At 37.4% G+C, this 12,526-nt stretch overlaps 1 protein-coding gene and 1 pseudogene across 4 annotated transcripts in view; one reads left to right on the top strand and one right to left on the bottom strand.

The window, feature by feature from the left end:
* The window catches only part of LOC125777323 (ficolin-1-like), a 74,570-nt gene that overhangs the window by 42,965 nt on the left and 19,079 nt on the right, over positions 1-12,526 (top strand). Inside the window, exons 2-4 of one of the 4 annotated variants that reach the window (XM_049451826.1) lie at positions 9,974-10,106; positions 10,180-10,311; positions 10,366-10,566. The exons of 1 other annotated variant lie outside the window; for it this stretch is intronic. In XM_049451826.1, coding sequence (XP_049307783.1) covers positions 9,974-10,106; positions 10,180-10,311; position 10,366 — 266 coding nt within the window. In that variant the 3' untranslated portion in view covers positions 10,367-10,566. Of the gene's footprint in view, positions 1-9,973; positions 10,107-10,179; positions 10,312-10,356; positions 10,567-12,526 lie in introns of those variants that run through there. 2 more of the 4 variants (XM_049451824.1, XR_007422244.1) reach the window with 2 other exon arrangements.
* On the bottom strand, positions 3,212-5,875 carry LOC125777322 (odorant receptor 59a-like; annotated as a pseudogene).

Genomic DNA, 12,526 nt, shown 5'->3' with positions numbered 1-12,526 from the left:
ATTTTATAATATTTAAATGTTACTTGTTAAGAGTGGATGAAATATTTTTTTTAAATTTAGATCAAATGTGGAATGAGAATTGCAATCATCCCATATACGGCGGAATGGTTCGTTTAACTCAAAATTTGTTCTAGAAAATTTTAAAAGTAAGGATCTAAACTGCTTGGTAGAGCGAGCGGGAACGTTAAAATTAATATCAGGTAAGAGAGATGCGCTGAAGACTGACCCATTCATGAGTTTTTCAAGAAATAGTATTCCAAGCATCTCCCTACGACTAGCAAATGTTGGGATATTCATAAGTTTTAAACGGTTAATATAAGGGGAAGATTTAAATTGGAATCCCAATGCAAATGATTTAAGGCAAAAAGTAAAAATTATTTTTGAACGGATTTTAACTTATCCGAATGGACTTGGTAACTGAGGTTCCAAACCACAGATGTACATTCTAGAGATGTAAAAAGAATTTTTGTGGTAAACGGATCTCTAAATTCTATAGACGAACGTTTAACAAAACTAAGAGCGCCATTAGTTTTAAAAACCGTGGAAAATTAAAATTGAGTTTGGGCTCCATAGTTATTCCCAGATCAACCAAACTGCATACTTGCTTCAAGCTAAAGTTTTGTATTGCGTATGAAGTAGGGTCTACAGATCTACGTGAAAAGCACATTGTTTTACATTTTTTAAGGTTCAATGGCATGTCATTTCTATCACACCAAGAAACTAGGTTGTTTAAGTCTGTTTGCAACTGAAATCTTTCGCTGTTTGAAGTACACGTTTTAAAAAGTTTTACATCCTCAGCATATAATAAAACTTTTGAAGACTTAACAACAGATGATATGTCATCAATAAATAACAAAAACAGAATTGGGCCTAGACCTACCTTGAGGAACGCCTGAAGGAACATTGATTATGTCAGAAAAAGTATCGTTAAATATGACTTGTTGAATTCTATTATTAAGATAAGAAGCAACACGTTTCAGAAATATTGGTTAAAAACCAAGAAGATCAAGTTTATTCAAAGGTATTGAATGTGATACTTTATCAAAAGCTTTACTCAAATCTGTGTATATAACATCAGTATTCTTATTATCCCTAAAGCCCGTTGATACATGTGATACAAATTCAAGCAAATTAGTTATTGTAGATTTCCCTTTACGAAAACCGTGCTGAGAACAAGAAATTAGTGAAGAGATCCGGAAGGTTATGTCGTCTGTTATAATTGCTTCAAAAAGTTTAGGTATTGCAGACAACTTTGCTATTTCCCTATAGTTTTCAATAGATGACCTAAATGCACTCTTATGTAAAGGAACTATAAATGACTTTTTCCATATGGAAGGAAATAAGCCTTGCATAAGAGATGAATTAAATAGTTTTGTTAGGGGTTAGTATATATATTTGGCACATTTCTTAAGAAAGCATGAGGGAATCATATCTGGGCCTTAATTGTATGATTTCTCTAACATATTTAACTGATATAAGATGTCTGCTTCGGAAAGTTAGGTGCATTAATGACAGAAATCGGACATAACTTGTGCTGATGCGGAACACTTTTTGGAGATTTTGGAGAGTAATTGGACTTAAAGAATTCAGCAAACATATTAGAGATGGTGTAATTGTCACTAGACATACTAGACTTATATTTCATAGCGGACGGAAAATTAGAAATCCAGCGTTTGGAGTTGACGAAACCATAGAACAATTTTGGATTACGTATAATATTATTTTTTACTTTATTTATATAATTATTGTAACATATTTTGTTAAGTTCAGCAAATTGTCGAGGCATTTTAAAATATTTTGAATAGACAGCAACTAAACCAGTTTTTTTTTTTAAGTTTAAAAGCATGAGATTTTCTATTTTTTAATTTACATAATTCTTTCGAAAACCATAAATTAGAACTCATTTTTTGAGTAACAACACACTTCAGAACATATTTTTCAAATAAGTTTAAAATAGTTTCATTAAAGTGGGAAGCACTAAATTCGATATCGTTCGAGCATTTCGACTGGTAACTGGCGAATGACAGGCGCGATGTTTTGCTTCAGAATCGAAATGGAATTGTCGCCATGGACGTCAGACTTTACATATCCCCACAAGAAAAAGTGTAACAGTGTGGTCAATCAACCGGCTTAGAAAGAGAAATCACCTGCTCACCGAAGTATTCTTTCAATAAATCCTTCGATTGAAGCGATGCATGGGAAATGGAGCCGTTTAGTTAAAACCAAATCCCGTCGAGATTACGAGCTTTAATTTTAGGCATCAACTAGCAGGTTATCAATGCGCGATAACGGTCGCCATTGACAGCTTCGTTCTCACCGGCATCATTTTTGAAGGAATATGGACCGATGATTCCACTGGCTTATAAACCACACCACACCGTTGTTTTTTCTGGATGAAGTGACAACTCTTGAATCTCTTCATCTCGCTGATCGACTCAATTCGAAGCAATTTTACCTATTTACATGCCCATTGAGCCAGAAGTGGGCCTCATCACTGAACAAAATTTTGCTAGAAAACGCCGGATCTTTTCGGAACTTCGCCCATGGAGCGAAACGATGTCGCTTCGAAAGGTCGAGCGGCTTCAGTTCTTGCACAAAATATATTTTGTACGCCTTCCATTTATGATCTTGACGTACAGTGCGCCACGTCTATCCAAACGTCAGTCTGAGTTTCTGGGAACGTCGCTGAATCTACTCTTCACGGTGTTCGTGTACACTCTCAGCTACAGCTGTTATATTTTCTACACTGCGTGCTGGATGTGGTCTATTCGGTCAAATATTATTCCACAATGAATGTTGGATCTGATAATGGATTATGGTGTTGCGAATAGTACGCTCTATAAACCGATTATGTTGACCATAAGTTGAGCGAAGCGCATTCTTTACAGAACGTTAATTTTCGTGATAAAGTAAAAAACCAGCCGGATATTTCAAGTCGTATATTATCTGCATCAGTATTATAATGTAACAGATTCTACAATATTTGGGTATATATTTGCAAAGTAAAAACTAGGTCAGCAGTGCGCAGATCATAGATACTACCACGGTGGTAAAAAAGTTAATAGAATGCGCAGCGAGACGGGTTCATATAGCTATGTTAGATAAAACAGGTATTTAGAAAGCACTCCCAAAAAAAAATTGCAAAAGTACCAATGAAATACAAATATGTCATATATAAAAAAGTACTTCATTTCTACTTCTATTTGTTGGTTTATTCATTCATCTTCATAATGACCGCCAACAGGGAGTAAGCTGTCTTACAGGTCGAGACGAAAGTATCCAGATGAATGCGTACAATACCACCGGCCGTGACTGTTTGACTCCTCAACGAACGTTCACAGAAGAGTACTCGTATCATATGCTTGCGAAATTTGTGTGTCTGCTCCACCCAGTTGCTGAAGAACATCTCAACGTGCAGCTTATTGAAAAGTAATTGAAATGTTGTGCCATAGTAACAGATGGGAAAGATTTCCAACAAAGTACAAGCGATCGAACGGTGCATCCACATAGAATAGTAATGCGGCCACAGGTAGACATATGTTGATAGCTGTAACGGTGAACTGTAGAAACATTGGCAGCGAGATGATATTTTGAATCACATTGAGCATGCTGGGAATAAAATATATTAAAAGTATATAATATAAGTATATATGAAAGAAAACAGAATAATAGTTAAATATAAGAAACTTTTTTCTACTTATGAAAAGAATACCATTTGCATTAAAGTTATCGAAGTATAATGTAAAAATCCAAATCTAATCAATCTAAGTTCGGAAGCAGCCAAATTCTTTTTTGGTTAGAACGAAAGGAGGCTTTTGAAATAATTTCAAACTATAACGTCTTCCTATATGAGTGTTAAAGCTACTAAAATATTCCCCTGTTGTCTGGCGGATTTTTTCCCATACGTTGGAACCGATTTCACTTTACTTCAGGCATGGTTTTCAAGATGAAATTATTACAGGTCAATCTCTACTCTACCTGCTTTCAGGGATGTCTGCAACTTCGTAATCAAACCAGCCTCAAATTTTTTGGCTCGTCTTCTATAGACTTGGGTACTCCGTGCCTGGAAAGTTGCCTCCTTGTTCCGTTGTCTCGTACATAAGTTCTTTCCGTCTATATTACATTTAACCATGTACGACACTTTAGTTTCTTCCGCAGGTAGGCTAAGATCCTGTGGGATAAACAATGTCTGGTTCATGGCACAAATTATGTTGATATAAGTCTAGCTTTTTCGGTGTTATGTGTGGTTATCATGGCGGCGTTCTCTACGAAGATCAATTGGCTTCATTGTTCTTCTAACGCGTTTTTTCCCGTTACGCACTAAATCTTTAATGGTTCTGATTGTGCCTCTGGCTATTCTTAAGATATGTTGGCGTTCTGGCAGGCATGCAGCTTGGTTTTTAGCGACTTTAATGTGGGATTTCCATGAACTTTCTAGCAATTTTTTCCTGTATTAAGCAGGTATAAAGTTCTGAATGCTAAAGGAGTTTTGAGTCTCCTTTGCCTTTGCTCTTTAACTGAAAGAACAAGTAGGCATGAAGATATCAACTGAACGTGTACATCATATCATTCATGAAAATATAATGTTATTGGATCGTTTGAAAGACGATATTCTATTTTTAGAATTGTTTAAAACTTTAGAGTTTTATTTAAAAAATAGACAATTTATAGTTAAAATAGTTGATTTTATATCGGAGCAATTAAGTTCCGTCGAAGAATGGCCAGCCAACTGGCATATAAATGTGAATGAAAAAATGTACCGACTTGTATATCTGGCATTCAACTGTGGGGTACGATCTGTGTAACTAATATTGATATAATATAAAGGTTCCAATTAAAAATGCCAAGATCAATCACGTGTTCACTATGATACATGCGTAATGAAAATATCCATAAAGATCTTGGCATTTATATGGTAAAGAAGGAAGAAGAGGATAGCAGAATGATATATATATCTAAAATCCTAAATCACCCAAACTCATGGGCTTATGCTATAGTACATCCCTACGATCAAACACGCCTTAAAAGACGAAGAGAGCAACATACCACCAAAAACAGCTCAATAAAAATAACAAAAGCATCTTGAAAAAAATTGTTATTTTCCTCAACTTTAAAATTTTTACAGTTCTCAGTTCTACTCACTTATAGAGCTGCTCTTGGTCTTTGATGCAACACAATAGGTCCTCCTCATTGGCTTCGGGACTTTCCGTCGCATAGCCGATTTGCGAAACTCTAATACCCAGCAAATTGATGTGCGCCGACAGCAGTGCCAAAGACATAGTCGGCAAGCAATCGTTAACGAAATTTTGCAGCAACTGATAAGAGAGGCCAACAATTTGATAAGAATGCGCTGCATAGAACTTCAAATCCGATGCTCGCCAGTCGAACGGAAACCAAGCCGGATATAGCAAATTATGCTCATTACGGAAAAAAAAACATCAGCTCCGCCGTCACGGCCACAATAGCATAAATACTAAGAAAGCCGAGGGTAATGCGACGCATTTCTTTACGTAACTCTACGAAATAACGGCGCTCACACGGACTCTGGGCACGTGCATCCAATGCAGCAATGATGGACTCCAACTCACGTATGCGCGACATTCTCGTGGCGTAGATGACAAATTTCGTGCTGCAAACCACACAGACGAGACACAAGGCGAGGTTCTGTATATTGGTCGAGGCATCAGCACTACTGAAGAGTGCCAAGGCGAGATGCAGTGGATAGCAGAAAGTAACGAGCACCTGCAGCAGCACCGCTGGAGTTGGACGCGTTAATACCGAGCACTTTGAAGCACGTTCAATGAAGTTTGAAAAATGAGCGGGTATCAACTGCAGCTAACGCCGGTTGCGGCTCCGATAATGGTGATGGCGACATTTCGCGATTTTGGTTAAAAGAGGTTTACGCGTAGTGCTAAAAGTTCGCCCTTATATATGTATGTTCTGAGGTGCGAGGACGCACACTACCCATCGACTATTAGAAGTGTGATTGCGTACAACCAACGAATCATTATTTAAATTTAGTAATTATTTTAATACGTCCTCTTGATTACAAATGTGCTAAATAAATTATTTGGTATTCAAAGTGGTTAGCTAAAATGCCGTTAAGGACTCATATAAAGGGTGATTTTTTAAGAGCTTGATAACTTTTTTTAAAAAAAAACGCATAAAATTTGCAAAATCTCATCGGTTCTTTATTTGAAACGTTAGATTGGTTCATGACATTTACTTTTTGAAGATAATTTCATTTAAATGTTGACCGCGGCTGCGTCTTAGGTGGTCCATTCGGAAAGTCCAATTTTGGGCAACTTTTTCGAGCATTTCGGCCGGAATAGCCCGAATTTCTTCGGAAATGTTGTCTTCCAAAGCTGGAATAGTTGCTGGCTTATTTCTGTAGACTTTAGACTTGACGTAGCCCCACAAAAAATAGTCTAAAGGCGTTAAATCGCATGATCTTGGTGGCCAACTTACGGGTCCATTTCTTGAGATGAATTGTTGTCCGAAGTTTTCCCTCAAAATGGCCATAGAATCGCGAGCTGTGTGGCATGTAGCGCCATCTTGTTGAAACCACATGTCAACCAAGTTCAGTTCTTCCATTTTTGGCAACAAAAAGTTTGTTAGCATCGAACGATAGCGATCGCCATTCACCGTAACGTTGCGTCCAACAGCATCTTTGAAAAAATACGGTCCAATGATTCCACCAGCGTACAAACCACACCAAACAGTGCATTTTTCGGGATGCATGGGCAGTTCTTGAACGGCTTCTGGTTGCTCTTCACCCCAAATGCGGCAATTTTGCTTATTTACGTAGCCATTCAACCAGAAATGAGCCTCATCGCTGAACAAAATTTGTCGATAAAACACATTTCGAACCGAACACTGATTTTGGTAATAAAATTCAATGATTTGCAAGCGTTGCTCGTTAGTAAGTCTATTCATGATGAAATGTCAAAGCATACTGAGCATCTTTCTCTTTGACACCATGTCTGAAATCCCACGTGATCTGTCAAATACTAATGCATGAAAATCCTAACCTCAAAAAAATCACCCGTTACTTCAGGGCTGTCGCGTCAAAATTCACAGAAATATTGACACTTGCAATGAAAGTGACAACAGCAGCTATCGCTTGTAATGCAACAACGTCACACCAACAGTAGGCAAAGCTCAAAACTTTAAAGAATAAAATATGTATATAATATGATGGTTACGCCCGTTGATAAGTTTCTCAGAACGATAAAAGAGTCACATAACCAAGGAATATGATTTAATAATATTTTTCGTAATGATAGACTTAACCAAGAGCAGGGTGACAACCAAATTTGACCGTTTTAAAGCCTTTGTGCGCAACATTTGATCTGATTGATACAGAGCACACTCACCGGAATACAGCTCATATCAAAACGGGATATCAAAAGTCAATTTGATTAATGCTTGACCGCCAAGGTGGGTTAGTTCTTTCGGTATACAATCTACAAATTGCCTGAAAGATGGGAGAATGATCGGTTGAGTTTATGGACTTTTTCCTTCCGCTGCACCATTCACCATTATATTTTGCATAATCCATACTTTTTCCCAAATTTTACACTTGTAACCATAACATGTACTATGTACATGTACCATAAGTGCTATGCCAACTCTCGTGGACTGCCACACACGTGTTACTATTTACTTACATAAATGCTAAAATGAAAAGTAACCTTGACCTTGAGCCATGAATATGCTCCACGTGTAGCTTTCTACGTCACTGCAATGGTATGGAGTCTCGTAAATACAAGGAGCGTTCCAAAGTAAACAGGACATAAAAAAAACAGAAAAAATGGCTTTTTCGGCAACATCAATTTATTTTATTCAAAATAGTCTCCCTCTGCTTCAATACAGCTTTCTGCGCGGTTCAAAAGCTTGTCGAAGGAGTTTTTTAGCTCCTTGGCCGGTATGGTCGCCAGTATGTCGGTGTAAGCCTTTTGAATGGCCTCTACGTCTGCATAACGTTTTCCTTTTATGGGCAAATGTATTTTTCCGAAAAGGAAGAAGTCACACGGTGCCTTACCATGTGAATACGGGGAGTGGTTAATTGTTAAAAATGTGAGTTTTGGTCAATTAATCGTCCTTCGAATGTTGAATTTTGAGCATTTTTTGGTCGTCAGTCAATTTGTACGGAACAAACCATGCACACACCTTTCCAATTTTAATTGACATTTAGTTCTAATAGAAATAGCTATATTTGACATTTTATTTTTAAAACAATTAGTTTATTCTAAACAAATGCATTTTCAGTTTTAAATATGTGCGACTTGTCCGCGACGGCAAATCTAGTTGAACTGTGTGTTGTCATCTGTTGTTGTCCGTGCTAGGGTCCGCTTCATTTGTTTCGTCAGGTTCGGTCAATTCATCAGGGATATAATTATAAGTGTTTCAGTCCGCATATATATTCCCTCCCTACGTGTATGTATGTATGTAGAATTTTCAAAGTCTCATCCTTTTATTTTATTTTCTTAATGTACATACACATATTTAAGCACACACACATATTCTTCCGGTGAATATTTTCGAAGTACACGGAAATTTGAAAAGGCGTTTGAAAGTGCTTGGAAATAAACGGCCGGACTTTAAACGTGTCCTTTTCTCAGAATGGTGTTTTCAAAGCGTGTGTCTAACATTACTCAAACACCGCTAAGCCGATTAGTCTCAAATTTTAAAACGAGCTTTTTTTCACCTTTAAATATATTTTTCTAAACAATTTAAGGACGAAATTTTGGCCAAAAATCGATTTTTTTTTTTAGAATGACCATTTTGTTAAAAAATTTATTTTGCAGTACCTACAAATCACCGTTAAAGACATTTTCTTAAGCGGCAACCCTTCTCAACAAATTTGAGAAAAACCAAAAAGTCAAAAAAATAAAAACCCAATTGCCAGTGAAGAGCTCCAATCGCCATCTACACATCCATACTTGTTGCCGGCTTACCAAATGTACCCCACTAATTTTACCGTTCACCAACACAAACGGTGCCAAGTGACCTCAGCTCTGTCTTATTATCAAAGAAGGTATTTAATTAAATTGAACCATTGCAAAAGTCTTACTTATGTCGCTTAATGGTGTTGGTTTATAATCAATAGAGTTCTTTATGATAAATATTATTATCTACCATGTAGATAATGCCAAATTTCTTTTTATTTAAAATGGCTGTGGAGAATACATAAAGCTATGCCATATCGAACCCGTAAATTGCACAATATCTTAATTTTTGGAACTTCTACAACAATCAAAGCCTTTGTGACAGTTGCTATTTCAAATCCATAAGCTTAGTTACAGCTGCTCAAACAAAGTTTACGGATTATACACCCTTCTTCTGAAGATATCTGCTCAGGGCACCCATCTCACGAAGTGAAATCGTATATAAAGCACAGTTGAATGCCTCAGGAGGGTTATTTAGTAAAGTAAATTCGCGAAGATGTGCAGACAACAGTGGATCTCGTTGCAGTTAGCTTTGCTGCTAATTTACTGTGGTCTCGGTGCCAGTACAACAAGCATTGCGGGAAACGATGACCTGCGTATGAAATATTTACCGTCGAACTGCAGTGAAGCAGTTCATTTGGCGGGGAGCAAAGCTAAAAGTGGAATATATAAAATTGGATTGCCACTGCCACAAGGTGCTGTTAAAGAGTTCTATGTTTATTGTTTGCTGGATCCATTGGGTGGAGAGGCCTGGACGCTAATACAACGACGGCAAAACAAATCTATAGACTCTTATCGCGGCTGGGGAGGGTATAAGAACGGCTTTGGCAACTTAAATACGGATTTCTTTATTGGTCTCGATAAATTACATGCCCTAACGGAGTCACAGTTGCATGAATTATGGACCGAGATGAAGGACTTCGACGGTGTGGAGAAGCATGCCATGTACGACAGTTTTGCCATTACAGACGAGAGCCAAAAATATGCAATGAGTATTTTAGGCACATATTCGGGCACAGCAGGTGACGACTTAACTGAGGTACATGGTGGCGCCAAGTTCAGCACATTCGATGAGGATAATAGCGGCCGTGATTACAATTGCGCATATTATTTTAAAGGCGGTTGGTGGTATGCAAAGTGGCCTTGCGGTGAAAGGTAAATTTACATATTTACTAATGCAAGCATAAATGAAAATAAGAAATTAATTGACGTTTCCATCAACTTTTAGCAACCTAAATGGAGTCTACCATAATGGCTCCTATGATACTTCTTATGCTGAAGGTATAACTTGGCCGAATTGGCGTGGTTCCAAATATTCTATGAAATATGTGCATATGGCAATCAGACCGAAATCGAATTAGTAAGTAATAATGGAATAATAAGTATCAATGACGCGGTAATAAAGCCCTTATAGGAAGACAGTAGATTCAAGCACTCTTTTAAACCGGATTACGTCACCGCAACATTATAAACCCAAACCAAACAATCACGCCAAGCTGTAGGTCTGTTCGTCAGCACGAAGTCAACCAAACTAATATATTTAGATTGGTAAACATTATAATAGAAACTACTCTGCAGAATATCAAATAAAGTAAAATGATTCGGATTAAATGAATTGTAGTTTTTTGGATCTAGGGACCGTTATGCTTGCTCGTCAACCAACGAATGTCTATCACTTGCAAACTGTCGGCGACAATATGCACACCGAAGGTGGTGTGTTATGAACGTTGAACTTGTTTTTAAATCTGTTAAGTCGTTTCGGGGCCTATTCAATTCAAACAAGTAAACAACAAAAATTTCTTTTTTATAATATTAGGGCTCAGTGAATAAAGGCCTAACGAACTAACGCCTAATTTTTAAAAATAAAATAATGCCTAAACAAGAACGCCTAACAAGAAAGTGAAAGAACGTCTAATTTTAAAAATGAAAGAAAATCTAAATTGTAAGGGGTTTCTTTCATTATGTAATAACCCCTAATGAAAGAAGACCTAACAATTGAATGGTTTTTGTATATTATGTTAATTGATAAATAAAGATAAAAAATAATATTCCTTTTTGTCGAACTACTTTCTGTACATGAAAAATCGCCTAACATTAATGAAAGAAAGCCTAACAGTCAAAAATGAATAAATACCTAATTAGACGTTTCTTCATTTTTGATTGTTAGGCTTTATTTCATTATGAACAAGCGCCTAATTCCTATATGCAATTTTTAGGCATTATTTCTTTTTTTTAGGCGTTAGTTCGTTAGGCCTTTATTCACTGAGCCTAATATTAGTATAGATAATTTTATGCTCTGGACAAGGTATACTATTATGTTTGCCGTGAAGTTTGTAAGATCTAAACAAGAAAAGACGTTAACTTCGGTTGCACCGAAGCTAATATACCCTTCACAGGTGTATTTCTTTTAGTAATTACGTGTTTAGTTTATGTGGAAGCTATATGCTATAATAATCCGATCTGAACAACTTTGTTGGAGATCCATGTCAAATTTCGTGAAGATACCACGTCAAATGCGAAAGTTTTCCATACAAGCCCTTGATTCCGATCGTTCGGTTTGTATGGCAGCTATATGCTATAGTGAGCCGATCTGAACAATTTCTTTCGATATTACATTATTTCTATAAACAATAATTCACACCAAATTTCGTGAAGATATATCGTTAAATGAGGAAGTTTCGCAAGCAAGAATATGATTCCGATCATTCAGTTTGTATGGCAGCTATATGATATAGTTAACCGATCTGAACAATTTCTTCGGAGATTACATTTTTGCCTCAGAAAATAATCTATACCAAATTTCGTGAATATATCTTGTCAAATGTGAAAGTTTTCCATACAAGCATTTGATTCTGATCGTTCAGTTTATATAACAGCTATATGTTATCTTCTTCTTAATTGGCGTAGACACCGCTTATGCGATTATAGCCGAGTTAACAACCGCACGCCAGTCGTTTCTTCTTTTCGCAACGTGGCGCCAATTGGATATTCCAAGCGAGGCCAGGTCCTTCTCCACTTGGTCCTTCCAACGGAATGGAGGTCTTCCTCTTCCTCTGCTTCCCCCGGCGGGTACTGCGTCGAATACTTTCAGAGCTGGAGTGTTTTCGTCCATCCGGACAACATGACCTAGCCAGCGTAGCCGCTGTCTTTTAATTCGCTGAACTATGTCAATGTCGTCGTATATCTCGTACAGCTCATCGTTCCATCGAATGCGATATTCGCCGTGGCCAACGCACAAAGGACCATAAATCTCTCGCAGAACTTTTCTTTCGAAAACTCACAACGTTGACCTATCAGTTGTTGGCATCGTCCAAGCCTCTGCACCGTATAGCAGGATGGGAATTTTGAGTGACTTATAGAGTTTCGTTTTTGTTCGTCGAGAGAGGGCTTTGCTTCTCAATTGCCTACTCAGTCCGAAGTAGCACCTGTTGGCAGGAGTTATTCTGCGTTGGATTTCCAGGCTGACATTGTTGGAGGTGTTAATGCTGGTTCCCAAATAGACAAAGTTATGTACAACTTCAAAGTTATGACTGTCAACAGTGACGTGAAAGCCAAGTCGTGAGTGTGACGACTGT

Source organism: Bactrocera dorsalis, chromosome 3 (assembly GCF_023373825.1).
Source record: "Bactrocera dorsalis isolate Fly_Bdor chromosome 3, ASM2337382v1, whole genome shotgun sequence".
NCBI classification, from domain to species: Eukaryota; Metazoa; Arthropoda; class Insecta; order Diptera; family Tephritidae; genus Bactrocera; species Bactrocera dorsalis.
The sequence above is the reverse complement of the archived record's forward strand: the minus strand, read 5'-3'. Positions and strand labels throughout refer to the sequence as shown.